Source organism: Echinococcus granulosus (assembly GCF_000524195.1).
Source record: "Echinococcus granulosus chromosome Unknown EG_S00087, whole genome shotgun sequence".
Lineage (NCBI taxonomy): Eukaryota > Metazoa > Platyhelminthes > Cestoda > Cyclophyllidea > Taeniidae > Echinococcus > Echinococcus granulosus.
This window is the reverse complement of record NW_020170467.1, coordinates 127,275-142,961: the sequence shown is the minus strand read 5'-3', so window position 1 is coordinate 142,961 and position 15,687 is coordinate 127,275. Positions and strand designations below refer to the sequence as shown.

Sequence of the window (15,687 nt, the reverse complement as noted above, 5' to 3'; positions counted from 1 at the left end):
GCCCGAAGGCCAGCCCACCCAGGAAGGTACACGAAGGCTAATTCAAAGCACAAAAGTGGCGCCTCGCCAATCCCGAGGGACAAACCACCATCGTATCACAGTTAACACCTCAGGGCAGATGTCCTTACCAAATAGCGTGGGCAAGTCAATGGAAGTGCTACTCGCCGGGACAAATCTAGATGCTAACTAGATAAAAGCTGCCGAAGACCAAGTCAAGCCTTCCAACCTGGATCTCCCTGTCCGCTAAACCATGCATAATTATGGTAAGAAATTGACCTGAATGTAGTATCTACCAATGAGAAAGAAGTAGACAAGGGTGCAGTTTTCAGAATGTCTAGGAAATATCTGCAAGAATAAAAGATTTAGGATGGACATTATTTCTGGAGTTGTGAGTGTCCCCAGCAGCTTGTCAACAAACAGAAAATTTATGAGGTATTGATAGGCCGAACAAAGGTGTTAGTGGGTGAATATCGAGTGGTGATCGTGCCTTGTAGGAATATTTACCTACGAGCCAAACCCATCTGATAACTTGGCTTCTAAGAACTTCATTTGTAGCTCTTTCGCGCACCCACTTTGATACCATCCGGCCATTTATCTGATTGTTAGACCTCATTTAATTGTTACCAGCTCCAAGGGACTAGGCTTCGGTAGGTCTTTGTTACTAAAAGCTACAACTATTTCAGTAAGGCCTTCTCCCCATCACTAAGCGGGATGCAAATTGTGCAATTGAAATAGGCGGTAAAAGTATGCGCAAGTTTAGCAATCCTTTCTCAGATTTGGCCGTTCACGGCAAATGCCCTTCTTCAATGAAAAGTTGGTCAATCCGCTCAGGATTTGGCCATCAAAAGGGACTTCGTGTGCTGCACGCGACGGGATTAGGCAAGAGACAAATCGTTCTGCCAGAACAGGGAGCAATAATTGTTCTTGCCATAGACAAATCTTCCAGTGCCTAAGCATGTCAGATACTAGCTAAACTGTCAGCACAAGTGTATAACATGCCATAGAGAATCGTATGAAAGCGAAGCGCGGGTTACACCCATCGAAAAGTGTTCTTGTCCTGCGTAGGCCGCTTTGTCTGGCGAATTCTATCCTACTGCCACCAATCCAACAACCGATTTACCCCTGGAGCCAGTAGAGCCGAGAAATTGTTTTGTAATAGATGTGTAAAAAGATTCCCCGACTGTATAGGCTTCTGTAATTGTGCAAGTAGTAAAAAAAAATCTGTCGCCTTAAAATGCATAAAAAGAAGTCAGATTGTTTCTCCATCACTACGCAGACCACTGCTAATTGGGGCTAGCGCCAACTGTCTTGCCAAAGTGATAAAATAGGGCTTTAGAATCCACACCTCGCTTCTATCTTTGTCCCTACCACCACTCCTATGCAGGGGAGGATTGGCCAGTGCTCGCAGCAACGCCCTAAAGTGGCGTCCAGTCAATTTTCCATCCCTCGCCGTCAAAGTCAGTTTCTTCGTCATCAGGATCTCCTTAAAACGCTCTGCAATGGCTTCCGTACTGGTGGACGGGATAGTAACATTCTCTTCGGTGAAGAGAGCAAGAAGCTTAAGAGCCAGATTCCGAAGTTCCTTTTCCTGATTTTCCACGCAAGGAAAACCTCCTTTTTGAAACGTAGAAGCGTCAGTTGAAGGCCCCACCACGGCCATACTTCGATGCCGACGTTCGCGGATCAGTTCCAGTAAGAGACGAGAGCTCAAACGATTGTGCCCGGCATAGAGCAGGTTGTTTGAAGCATCTCCCGGTCTCAAAGGCCCCGACTCGCCTTGTAGTTTGTAGGCAAGCTGAAAGGCAAAATCTCAGTTATGCTGGAAGGCGACCAATAGTTTCTACTTCTTCTCTCCCTTACGTAGAGCGGACAACCTATCTCCTTCGGCGACCAAAGAAATCGGTTTTTGACCAGTCCAAAGGTGACACCAGGCAGTGGCTTTGACGCAGTCCACTGGATCTCGTCTATCTGCTGTGTCTGAGATTTCAACCAGGCGACAACGTTGTTGGCTAATCGAGACGCTTGAAGACGTTCCAACGTTGGATCCACGCGTTCTTCGGACATCAGAAAGTTGTCCATTAACTTGTCATGGTTAACACAGGTTAGGCCTTGCAAGCGCTTCCTTATCGTAGAAACCACCTTCTTTTTCCTCTTCTCTGTCTTCCTTCTTATTGCCTTTAGCGCAGCCTTGGCAACCCGTTTGGCCTCCACTTTCATGTCCTCGTCCACTTCCTCTCGCTTTCGCTTCAAAATAACCGACTTTTCGTCCGCATTCGCACCACAAATTACCGAAGTGACGAACGGATCCATTTCCTCTTTTTGCGGCCGCTTATCTCCGCCCTTTGCTTCCCCTTCATCGAATCGGGACCGTCGCTCTACTCCGCGAATCCTACGTCCATCCACGTGCGTCCCGCGCCGAGTATAGCGCTCTACAAGCTGCCTGCTTAAGCGTCGAGCCTGAGCTCTTAAACGTGCCTCGCGTTGGGCTGGTGTTTCTTCCACATTCCCTACATCTCTCTCCACCTCTTCCACCACTTCCGGCTTAACGTCCTCTTCGTCCGATGTACTGACGATATCTCGAAGCTTCACCGGGTGGCTGGAAAAAAGGCGATCGAAGCGGTTCTCCGTCACGGCGTGCCTGGGTACCCCGATGGCCCTGAAAAAGGACACCGACTTGGGCTGTTGACCACCGTTTGCATCAGAGGGGAGAGCGTCTCCTAGGCAAAATAGTTCGTAAAGGCTGTTGATTTTGAAGAAACGCTGTTGACGCGGATTCTTCAGCACTCGATTGGCGAGGAATTGCTTAAAGATTTGTCTAAAAGGGAGGGAGGGAGAGGGAAAGAGAAATGAAACAAATGATGGGATCAGTCATTTGAAGGTAGAAATTTGTTGATCCGCATTTTGGCTATGGAGCAGAATAGGGAGCACCTTCCACGTTAATCCCTGTTGAAAAGATTGGGAAATGTTAACCCCTTGAGACGAAGTTAGAAATAGCCAATTTGTGGAATTATATTTAGAATGAGAACACAAAATGGTAGTGATTTGTGTCAGCATCATAGAAACGGAGGTTAGACGCGGAGAACATGGTGGGTTAGGCTAATATGCAATCAAGACATAAATTGAAGAAGCATTTTAGCAACCAAGAGTCAAACAGAAGACCGATCAAGCAGGCGGCATTTCGCCAAATGCTTCATGAATTCACTTACTAATTCAATTGACAAGCAATTAAGATCTTTGTCCGATTTAACGGAAAAAACGTTACTTAAACGGTACGTTCGGATCAAATTGGCACTTTTAAGTTTACAGAGGGTGGAAGAAACACATTCCAAGGGGTGAAAAGTAAATTTCTGCTGGATGATTGAAAGAATCGTTTGTATAAATTAACCGTCTGGAACGGCTCACCGACTTGGCAAAAGCCAAGATGTTCTCGATTGATTTTCTTCAGCATTTAAAGGTGAGTCTCCTGCGCAACTTCACTTCTTGTTAAACTACAACCAGGCGTTTAGGATCAGGTGTTCCACACACCGGACTGAATGCCCACGGGAATGACTGCTTTGGCGACGGGCTGGGAACAGAACCGCCACAACCGAGATCTTCATTGACGAAACTATCCGCGTCTTGCTGCTAAACAATTGGGCGTCCTATCACAGCAGTGTGCTACTCTTGGTCTGCTATGCATACGATTATCGGCTTGTTTTACACTTTTACTCAAAAGATACAACATTAACCATCCCCCGACACACACTATCATTTTTAAAAGCCATCTTGATAAAGAGCGGGCAGACTGTTTTACGACAGATGCGTCAGCTATTAAGAATGCGCATACAATGTCGCTTGAGGTTCCAACAGTAGTGCCGGAGGCTTCCGTGCGGATGATGATGATTTAAGCAGTTTCGACGGAAGTCAGAGCTTTCGAAGGTGGTGGTGCAAGGGATGATGCTTTACGTGGTGGTGACGGTCCTGTTGGTATTTTTGGTAGAGTCACCAAAGGTTTACGCGTTGACACTTCTGGTGACGGTGGCGTTACGGAAAGTGTTTGCGGCGATAGTCGTGGTAGTGTCAGCTATTGGTTTTTTACCCTGCAGCACATATTCAACTTCCAAGCAGATAAGAACCCACCATCAAATCGAATTCAAAATTTTATCCTGCTAACCCACTCCTGAGAAACCTTTTCCCCAGCCACAAAGAACCAAAAACATTCATCGGGCCACTTCACGAGATGAAACCCCAGGCTTGCCAGACCACCTACCTCTGATAGACCTTTTCCTCGATCGTCCCGCTGGTAAGCAGACGATATACCATCACCTCACGCTCCTGTCCGATCCGCCAGGCGCGCTCTCGAGCTTGCGCATCGGTAGAGGGATTCCAGTCGGGATCGAATATAAGCACTCGATCTGCGCCGGTCAAATTCACTCCCAGGCCTCCCACCCTTGTGGTGAGGAGGAAGAGGAAGTAGCTTTGTGGACCCCCGGAAGTAGTAGTTGAATTGAACTGCTCCACGAGATGTTGACGCTGCCTCATCGGTGTGCCACCATCCATGCGCAGGTAGGTGTAGCCACGGCGGGAGGCGTGCCGCTCCAGGATGTTCAGCATCTTGGAGAAGGAAAAATGAAAGTGTATGCTGTCGTCGACGATATCTCTTTTTCTGGCTTATTGGGTACTGGGTTGGTAAGACACTGCAACTACAGTGGCGCTCAAGACATGGCTGGAGCTGCAAAGCATGCCGTCCGATTTGCAAAAGGAATCTGATTTTACACCATTGCAACGATACCACATGCATGTCGCTAGCCAGTCTAGTACAGACACGAATAATGAAAATGCCAGGCGTTAGCGACAGTGTGTGAACGGAACAACCTGTAAGAAGGAATGTAGTTACTTGTGAGCAAAAAGCTCGTGTAAAACTCGCGGATACTGGTGTAGAAGAGAATTTCAGCGTAACACAGTATGGGACTAGCAGTTAGATGTATAAATGGTGTTAAGGCTTAAAAAACGGCAAGCCGCTGTGGTTTCCTGCCCAGGACACCACAATAACAGTCATTCTTGTGAGCATTTAACTCAGTGCGTAAAGTCAGACCTTGGACGTTTGGTAAACGGAAAGACCAACCTTTACGAGAACAGTTAAAAAAACCGTATACGAACACTTGCGAAATCGGGAGGTTAGCGGACGCCGACTATCAAAGAAAGTGACTGCCCTAAAGTGGTTCAGGAGCTGGACTTTGAAAACATCATATTGATATGAGTGCAGTGAGGACGACGTTCGAAACAAAGAACTATTTGGCCACTCCACCCAGGCAAAAATAAGCAAGTGGAACAATAAAAAACACAGGGAAAGTTCACTCACTTTACGACTCTGTGTAAACAACAAAACCTTGTGTTTCTGCTCCCACCAAAGTGCCAACAGGTCCAAAGTGACCATCAGCTTCCCAGAGCGTCGAGAGCAGCCGAACCGACGCCACTCATCTCCCTCCTCGTAGTCATTATCGTCACTCTCGCCCTGCTTGATTCCAAAGCGTCGCGGACCGCCAGTGACGAGATCCGGATGGTTACATAGCTTTTTCAGAACCATCAGACCACCCAAAACTTGACCATTGCCACGCAGAATGTCCTGACAGATCTGAGAGCCGAGATACTCCTCGTACACAGAGCGTTGGTAGTGAGTGAGGTGGCAGAAGAGGACCTATCAGTAGAGGTAGTGAAAAATTGAAGTCTTACGTGACCCTCTTTTCACACACTCTGTACTAGGATTTTCATCGCAGTCTAGTGGACGCCAATTGCCATTTCCTTCATCCTCAAGCTAACTCATCTGTAACCTAAACGTCACGTATGTGAAAGACAAAAATTGTAGCCCACAATTGACATGGGAACAGGTAGATCAGACAACTTTTAGACACCATCCAATGCAGCAGCAATACTTGCTGATTTAAAGTAGTGTTTTTCAATAACGCTATTTAAATTGCACAATTAATCACATGGTCACCACACTTAGGAGTCATGTGTCCCATCCATGTCGCCTGGTTAAACATCATATTACATCTTCAGGGAGAGTTGGAACGCAACATTGGCAGTAGCTGGAAGCACATTCGGGTCAAATGAACAAAAGTGCTGATTTCGTTAGCCGCGTGCCAAATCGAAGCGCCATAAAAAGCAATATATCCTGGATGTTTGAAGCCGTAGAGACTCACCATAAAGGGATCATCGTAGTCGGTAAGAAAGCAACAGCTCATCTAAGTTCCATTCCATTTGGTTAAAATGTGACGTTCATTTACTAGCGACACCTGGTTGACGTAAATGGGCCGCCCATGGGTTGCTTTAGAATAAATCTTCTGATGGTAAATCAACTTGCTTTTTCTCGTTGTGTGTTTAAACGGGTTTCAGCTACCACTCCTGCTTCCAGCATTTCAAGAAACCTGCCATCTTGCAAATTAAAGTCATCTGTGGAGCAAGTTTCGAAACTAAACGATAATCTCGTATTATTCACAAGGATAGAGGCAATGCGGGCAACTCAGAACGTCAAAAGAAGTTTGGTTGACGAGAATATGACTGGATAATGTATGTGCATTGTACCGTTGGTCAACGGTTTGAGTAAGGAGTTCTATCATGGCAAATGGTATTAGGATCTAGATGAGAAACAAACTGCGTGCCACGTGGAAGGTAGACCTGGGTTGGGACAAAGGTGGTGGATAACCTGCGAGAAGCTGGGGTGGGAGGAAGCAACTAATGCATTTGCATATCCACCAAGACTTCGCATCCCAGCAATAGCAGCCAGAAAAGTAAGTTAACTGGATAGATAACGGAGGTGCGCTTTCACGTAAATTAAACGAGTAAGCGTCAGACGACCGACTTCTTTAAGACTTGTCCACCTTTACAATAACCTAACTTAGCATTGCAATTTAGACCAGCTTCATGAGCATTGGCCACTTTATGAAAATAAAAAAATTGCCACAATTACAATCTGACGGATTAAATGGCAAGGGAGGAGACATTACGCAATAGAACACACACATACGTCCAAACAATCACATACCAATCAAGCAAATAACCCAGCTAAACCAAAAAAATTCACTTACTTTAAACAGTACTTTACTGACTCTAACCACAACATTCCATAGTTAACTAAAAAATTCAGTCCGAACCCACCTGTTCTGACTTCTTGGGTAGCTCCAAGTGCACCTCCGTCTTTAGCCTTCGAAGAAGGTACGGCGATAGCACCCGCTTCAGTGTACATGCACACCGATAAGCCGTCTCAACCTAGCAAAGACAATACCAATCAATTCAAACACCTGCCCACCTCCAGAGGTGTAGCGTTGGCATAACCACCCTGTGTGATTGGCACAGCGAAGTTTACAAGAAAATCCATCATCCCACCACCCAGTTTGCCTGGGTAAACAAAATCAAAGATGCACCACAGCTCCTTTAGGTTATTCTGCATCGGTGTTCCCGAGACTATTAGTCGGTGAGGAGTGATGAATCGCTTCACCGTATTCGTGATCTCCGCCTGAGGGTTCTTGATCTTATGACCTTCGTCAAGAATCACGTAATGCCAGGCAAGGGGCACAAGGACATCGGAATGCTGAGCCAGGGTGCCGTAGGTTGTTAAAGCTATGCCCGAGGTCGCAAAGAGGCTGGAAATCAAGCGGGGCTAGAAGGGAAGAGAGAACAACTAAACTTGTTGCTATCATGTATCTGAGTGCGTGAGGCTCCTCAGCCTACCCCGATTGGTGATTAGGCTACTAGTCTGAAACAACATGAGTTTTCACGTCGAATCAGGATTCTGAGTTTACAGGAAGCGAAAATTAACAAACGGGGGAGCACCCACTTCACAACCCTTTCAAACTTGTCGTCCGTTACACTTAGATACCCATCCCAGCCTTTAGTTAATATCCCACAAACTTCAACACAAATTTGCCGTCACGACAGAACTAATCGAGGACAGTCTGCTAACTTTGCGAAGTTGATCACGGTAGTGATTGATTATGTTCACCATTCAGACAGATAGACGGGTCCCTCTGTACAATTCCATTCAAGGTTATAGTGCACTGGGCAGGCGTTTTACGCAGAGAATGTTCACAGGAACGTTGATGAATCTACCCTCAGAAAGGGATGCTTCCACCTTTCGCCAGATGGCCATGGCCTCCACTGGTCACAAAAATAGCAGCTGAGAATACCTGAATTCGGGGGGAGTAGCAAAAAGAGAACCATTGAAAAAGCAACAGATTGTAGCAACTCAAATCAACCCTTCATCGATAGAGGGCAGGGCATGCATGAAACGTCACTAAATCTGCAGCGTATAATGCCGCCAGGAAAGCAAAATAACAACGGTTCGTCTTGGCATGTTACTATCTGACCCGTGGTTGATTACGAGTCATGAATTATTCAGGAGTGAATCATGTCTACAAGTAGTCAAACCTAGGTCTATCAACGCGGTTACACATTTAAGCCTTGTCCTTGCTTGCGATCTATGACATCTTCAAATCAACAACTTACGAGATTGTTATATCCCGATCCGCTAGAGTGGACAATGACAACACGAGCAGTCGGCATCCATGTACGAAACTCTCCAAGCCACTGTTTCAACACTGTTCCGGGACAGACAATCAGAACCGGTGCCAGACCATCGAAAACACGGTTGGATTGTGGATTCTTCATCCGCGAAATTGCGACATCATAGCTACTCCCGGCTATTGGCAGCTTGGAGTGATACAAAGCTGCAAGGAAAGAAATTATCTGGACGGTTTTTCCCAGTCCCATTTCGTCACCAAGGATGCCGCCGACTCCGTGTTGATGTAGTCCCCAAAGCCAGGCGACCCCTTCACGTTGATAGGCATATAGACGACTCCAAATCTCGCCAGGAACCCGAAGACCACCCTCTAACACCTTCTCTTCCAAATCATTTCCACTGTGCTGACTTTTATAATCGCGAATTCGACGTTGGAAGGTCTTAAAGTCAGCATCGTCTATGTATGCTGATGAACGACTCACATTCTTCGGAAGTTGAGTAGGACTAGCTGGTACTCGTTGTTTGGTATTTTGACTAACTGAGGAGGATGCGGTAGTGACTAAAAGTATTATGATTATTCAGGAAGTCCTACCTTCGTTTATAAGCAGTGAGTCCTCTGGTTTACTTAAAATGTCTTTACAAGCTGTCTCACGTTTGTGTAGGGTATCAAGAAGCCTCATCTTTGTTTCAATTTCATTTTCAATACTTCGGATATTTCGCTCAGTAGTCCTGTTTCCCCCTTCTGTTACACTGCATAGCATTGCATCCAGCGAAAGCTCCAATTTCTTAATGTCATCTTCAGCAAACCTGATCATATCAATTTGGGACGAAATTAGTGATTTCCTACTTAATATCATCTCGGATATTTTGAAGGTTTTTTTCCAACTTTTCCTTCAAGTTGCATCGGTTCCTAAGTGTCTCCTCAACTTGTGCACAGACACCAGCATCGAAATCAGCTTCTTCATAGGCGGCATCAACGTGACAATTTGACCCAAGTTCTGAAAGCTTAGAAAGCTTTATTTTTGATCGATCAATCAGCATGGCTGAAAAGATCTGCAGGTTGCTTCAGTACCATGAGATTAGAGCCAATAGCGCTCTAGCATCAACATTAATTCTGCGGCTAAGGTTCATGATGTTCTAAATAATCACTATTTCATTTGGAACACTTGGATTATAGAGTCTGTCATTTATTTAAATTTCGAATCTTAAAGGAGTGTTATTCTTAAAAGTATTTGCTGCTAATATCATGTGCAACAATTATATGATTCACCTTCATTAGAAATTAACTTGCTATTATGAGTGATGCATATAGGAGACTTTCAAAATCACCAAAAATAGTAACACTGGAGACTCCTTTTCATTCTAAGTGTTGTAGTGAATATACACCCTACTAAGTTATATTGTAGCGCCCCGAGACTTCCCTGAAGACAAAAGAAGACACAATAGTTGGGCAGAATATATGCTCAGCAAGGAGAAGATGTTTGGGCTATTGGCATGGCTCAATGGCCAGCCTACTCAGTGAGGTAAAAGAAGGCTAATTCAAAGTACAAATGTGGGGCCCCACCAATACCGAGGGATCAACCACAATCGTATTACAATATTTACACTCAACCGAAACTTCCTTCCTATTTTTCCTCAGAGTTTCTTTTGCCAAACTCTCAAGGTCCAAACACTTAGATCGGGAAGGTCAAATTTAGATGCCACAATGGATTTTACTCCTAAGGGGATTCGTGGCTAGTGGAGTGCACTTGTGCAATATAAATAAGCTTGCAAGATCTCAGTAACGTTAACGAGTTTTAAACAGCAAGTTCCCGTACCTGGACTTAGGTGAGCAATCACTCATTGTTAGAATGCATGATAATTCAAGTCTCACTTTAAATAAGCTTCCAAGCTATACGTTCTAAAATCATTTATTTTACCGCAAAATCTCGATAGGATGCAAGGAAGTCACAAAAATTATCCTATTAATTTTTCAAAGTGAATTTCTGGAACTAAATGAACTTCTTAAATAAGTAAGAATATTTGTTGTAACTGGTGGAGATCTAATACCACCGATGTATCCCATGGAGGAGGTCCAGGAATATGCGCAGGCCTTCTTTAATCATGGTTTCTTCTGCATACAGGAGTGGAAGTGAGGAATTTCAAATAGTGACGCAAGTTATGGGACAGACCTTTTCCGTAATACTTCCTGTAATTTATTACGACCCCCAGCAAAATCATAGCTCCAATATTCGAAACATTCGGCTGGCTCAGAAAAGTTATTTTAGATAAAAATCTACAGTTTACGCATTAAATGGGGCGCCTCATCACTTCAGTCCGCGGTTGCAGCCTCTTTAGTGGTTTCGGAGGTAGGTTATTTGCCCAGTTGATGTTTTGACCCCGTCGGTGAAGATAAGTTGTGTAGCGAGTAACCTGCCATTGTAAGAATGGTGGCTGCTGAAGAACCGGTCACTGGTGTACAGTGATGGGGGAGATACAAGCTTGGTAGCTCTCTAAACGTAGCAGTAGTTGCTAGATTTTATTCACACCAACAATAGAAAAGGGGCCCTTGTAACACCTCTGCGATGGAAATAGTGCTGATTTCGGCACCAAGACTGTTACTGAAGCCCGTGAAGTTGAATGTGCCATTTGCCTGAAAGCAATCGGCTTACCTGAAACATTCAAAATGAATGATTGGTGATCAGAGCAGGGAGTAAGGACGTAGGGGACTACAAGCATCTGTTAGTGGCTAGCCACACCTTTGGGTAGGGTTTTGAGAAAAAAATACTATATTCTTCCTCCATCTGTACACTTACTCTGGGTTTAAATTGATTGTCCCCCTGAGGCCACTTCTTTCCACTCCAAATTGGTGCATTCGTTTGAGTGATGACACCGCTACTGCCTTCAGACTAATACAGTCTTTCGCAAAGTCTATGACTTGGCAAGGCTACTTCTTCGAGGAGTCGAGACGGAAGAGGGAAGTGGCAACTCAGATGAAATAACTCACACTCACCTTGGGTGAGAAATGTGCTACGCGTGCTTCGTGACCAACACAAATACAGGAGATTTGGTTAACAAACTATTTAGGCACTGCAAGAGACGAGAGCGAAATACGTGTGCACGATCGACCACCCAAAACTGCCACCATCGCCTCGAAGCTGATGGCTGCATTACCCGCCCTCTCCAATGCCTCCTTGAATGTGGTATTATGCAATTCTTGTGCAAAATTTTGAATAAAGTCATAATCGAGGATTTGTCCTGAATGATGGAGGTAATGTGGTCACTGCTTGATGGACGGTCGTATGATTCAGTTCCTTCAATATTTATCCCACTTACAGTTGCCACATAGACGGTTGGACAAGCGTTCCACTCTGCGAAGTGCTAATGGCCTTCTACAGACCACTAAACCTCACAAGACTTTAATACAGATATCTTGATTTGCAAGCGGGTGGGGGTAATTCAATCTGTTTACAATTTGGCACGTGACGTGACAGCTGGCTGACCAGCAGACACACCACGAACACACCACTGATTCAGGCGTCGACCTTGACCCTGTGCTGACCCAGACTGAGTAGTGGTAGCAGCATGGCTAAAGTACTGCTGGTCGTGACAACAGCCAACACGGCGAATCAAGATAAGGGGGCGACATTTTTGCATTGTTTCACATTTTGTCAACGTCTTGATTCCCACAGCACCATAAAGCAAGAATTTTCCCCAGAGCAGTATGCACTGCGGAAATGAGGAAAAGCCGATTCCAACGTCGATGACATTCCAGCCTACCATATAGCTCATTTTAGTCTACATTGTGAACTCCTATTCCATACACACACACACACATCAAATGGCGGAATGGTTTGAACATTGAAGCCATGGCTTCCAAAGAGGCTCAATTAAATTATTGAAAGTATCAACACAATCGCTTGACGCGCAACTCGAGTCGCTACATGGACTTCCTCATCTGCACTCTCGGATGCTAAAAAAACCATGCATAAAGAAGCACTGCACGTCTGACTCGACCTCACCTTCATGGATTACAATGTAGGAGTCATTTAGTCGGTAAAACGACTTCATGCAAGGTCTGTCTCTAGTCTAACCGATAAGCTGCGTGGATGCAGATGCCCTGTTGAGCTGAACTAGACTGATGAATGTTAAAGAGAAAAGAAGGGAATGACTATTGGCAAGCTGAAAGGTCACGTCTTTTGGATGAAATTGCCAGCTGCAGACCGAACACACAACATGAGAGGGTAAATAATTGAGGAGAATATCACATTACTTAGTCTTATTTTCCCGCTTAGTGTTGTCCTCGGAGACCCTCTCCTGCCTTGTAGGGTTCCATCATTAGGAGTAGATGTTTGAGGAAACTTTAGTAGCCAGACATGAAATGGCATGGTGATAGGTTACAGCCAGATGGGAGGAGGTACATACGAATGCTCATTTGTGCTGCCCAAGTACACATTCACCGCAGAAGAGTCTCTTTGCCAACAAATTTCGAGGGTACAAGCATGTCACTCGCATATCGCAGTCTTATGTACCTAGAAGGAAATTGGGAAATACTACTTCATTTAGTCTTCGTGCAGCTCTATTACGACCCGGCAGACCTTGGTGGCAATGGCTTGTGACGCACATCTAGCACAGAAACGTCGGTGGTTCCTCGCTTTCATTACGTCTCGCTTAGCACCGCTTGACGCTTTCCGCCTACCACCAATGTAAAACTTCGAAATTTCTTCCCATTTCACAACAAGTCACGTGCAGTATGGAAAAGGTCTTACTAATCACGCTCAAAACTTCTGCAAGGACAAAATTTCGAGCTTTAAGACATTTCCTTTGTCTCCAGATAAACAAATCTCGCTGAACTATTCACTACCTTGTCACGTGGCATCTGGACAATTCTTGACTGCTTGTTGGTTTAACGATTTCAGCCCACATCATGTAAGCAGTGTAAGTTCAACCAGTGAGACTCTTCTACCTGTTCATGCTCCTCCTCGCTTTCTAGGAGCTTAATCCCATTTTCCCTTCCATTTATCAGGATTCCTAATGATGCACTTTATCTGTGGTAAGGGTTTCGATGGTTTTGTCCTCCATGGCATCGCGGATGCGTGCCGATCATGCGGGAGACTGTGTTTCAGAGAGGACAATGCCAAGCTGATTTCCATTCCGGCATCATCCATGCACCGGACGATGGTGACGAGGGAAGAAGTGACTTGAAAGAAAGGCACCTTCTGTGAATGCAACACTCCGTGGTGGGAGAGAGATGGCATAGCTCTCATTAGTTCACTATGGAGGTGAATAGAATTGCAGGGTGCATCGTGGCCATTCGACTTCTTAAAAGGTATCCTGCATTTCGGACCAACAGCTCTCTTCACTTTCACCACTGTGGGAGCAGAAATCTGTGCTTTCGGTGCCCCCTCTGCCTAATTTGAAACTCCACCCGGTGATACACACTTCTTGCCAGCTCTCGTAGCTACTGCTCTCTTAGCCTTTGCATTCCTCGGCTCCTTCTTGTCGACAACCCTGTTTGCCAACTTGAAATTTCTCGAAGCTCCAGTTCCTTTGATGACAACTCAGGTGAGAGATGAGTTGCAAACACCGTGGATGATGGAGCTGCGCGGATGTGGTGTCATGCGCCCGATGCCGACTTTGTAATGAGCAGCAACGTGCGTCCTGACAACTGCAGACGAGGTGACCACACACTACTTGCAGGAAGTGGTCTCAGCATTGATCAATTCAAAAACGACATAGAAGTGGGAGGTAGAAGCCTCCAACTCAATGCCTTCGGCGCCAAAGCCAGTATGCCTCTATTGAAATGCACTCGCAGATGTGCACGACTATGGCGCGTGTTGGAACGAACGCCTACAAAGTCTCTGTCTCTCTCTCTTGCTTTCTAGGAGCTAAACCTCAATGAACTTGCTCGAAAACCTTTGCGCATTTGAAGCAAAATTTTCACCCGAAACTGTTTACAATGTGGCATGTGACGTGATAGCTGGCTGACCAGCAGACACACCGCTGATTCAGACATCGACCTTGACCCTGCGCTGACCTACACTGAGTAGCAGTAGCAGCACGATTAAAGTACAACTGGTCGTGACAACAGCTAACACGGAGAGTCAAAATGAGGGCACGACATTGTTGCATGCTAGGGAATTACCTATGACAAGAGAAGATGTAGCACAGGCGTCCCCAGTTCTAAGCCCGACCGAAATTAAAGTGACACCTAACTAACTCGCATTGCTTACAACAAGCCAGTAACCACGACCCATCCATCTCCACTGCACTAGTTGGACTTTACGCATTATCAAGTGCCTAGAGGGCATGTACAATTTGGCTGAGGCGGTCTACGGCCATTCCTTAAGGAGCGATTTGCTCTTGAATTAGGCATCCGCATGTCAGCAGTTAAAGAGGCCAAGTAAGGTTAGCAAGAGTGGTCGCGTCACTCAGCAGTTAACTCCTGCGTAATTTAGCTAGCACGAAATTCACTTAAGAGCATCAATGTCTGCTTGAATATCAACTGCTACATGTCAAATGAAGCAAAATGTTATTTTTTATAATGTTCTAATAAACGAGAAATGGGCATTCAGCTTAAACGACAAACAGTTGCAGAATGGCACAAAATTTTTAGATTCATCTACATTAATTCGATGTTTGTTTTAGTGAGGAGGTAAACCACAAAACCACATCGCCGATCACTATATTCGCCGACAGCCTGGGGGCATGACCTCCAGGCTGTGAGTAACGAGTAAAGTTACTCGCACACTGGACGGTGTGACGTGCTCAAATGTCGCGCTGAATTTATCCATTCGTAGACTCCTCTCCAACCACCATTTTGACCATTACTGGTCGTGACCACTCAAGTCCTCTTCACAGTTCAGGTTCAACTCGCAATGGAAATAAGTCCACGTCATTAGTGCTGTAATCCTGGTGACCCTCCTATCAGTCCACAACTTCTTCAACATGTTCCCAGTTGCAGTTTACTCCATTCCCTCCTCCTGTAACACTCCTACACGCCGCAGCAACATCGCCTTGAAGACACACAAAATCAGGCACGATGTAAGGTGAGGTGAGGCGGCGATGAGGGGTTTAAACAATCAAGTGTGGTGATGCCGACAATGAAGAAGCGCTATTACCCCTCATACAAACTCCTCAACACTAGCATCATCCATACGACCCACACAAGGACGTGCAAGTGCGAAACACCACAGTCTACCAACATTTAG

The 15,687-nt window shown here is 45.4% G+C and overlaps 2 protein-coding genes across 2 annotated transcripts in view; both read right to left on the bottom strand. All coding sequences in view use genetic code 11, as the record gives it.

Moving 5' to 3' along the window:
* Positions 1–1,249: 1,249 nt before the first annotated feature.
* Positions 1,250–12,268, bottom strand: EGR_07798 (DNA excision repair protein ERCC-6; the record flags this gene model as incomplete). Its single annotated transcript, XM_024497047.1, has 11 exons — positions 1,250–1,795; positions 1,861–2,815; positions 4,250–4,593; positions 5,342–5,677; positions 7,289–7,639; positions 8,485–9,056; positions 9,090–9,304; positions 9,345–9,495; positions 11,026–11,148; positions 11,591–11,734; positions 11,992–12,268. The coding sequence occupies 11 exons, from the start codon at positions 12,266–12,268 to the stop codon at positions 1,250–1,252; spliced, it is 4,014 nt and encodes a 1,337-aa protein (XP_024348535.1).
* A 2,148-nt stretch (positions 12,269–14,416) lies between these two features.
* Positions 14,417–15,687, bottom strand: part of EGR_07797 (Histone H1, gonadal) — a gene marked incomplete at both ends in the record, with an annotated part of 2,242 nt that continues 971 nt past the window's right edge. The window contains one exon of the mRNA XM_024497046.1: positions 14,417–14,567. Coding sequence (XP_024348534.1) covers positions 14,417–14,567 — 151 coding nt within the window. The remainder of the gene's footprint in view (positions 14,568–15,687) is intronic.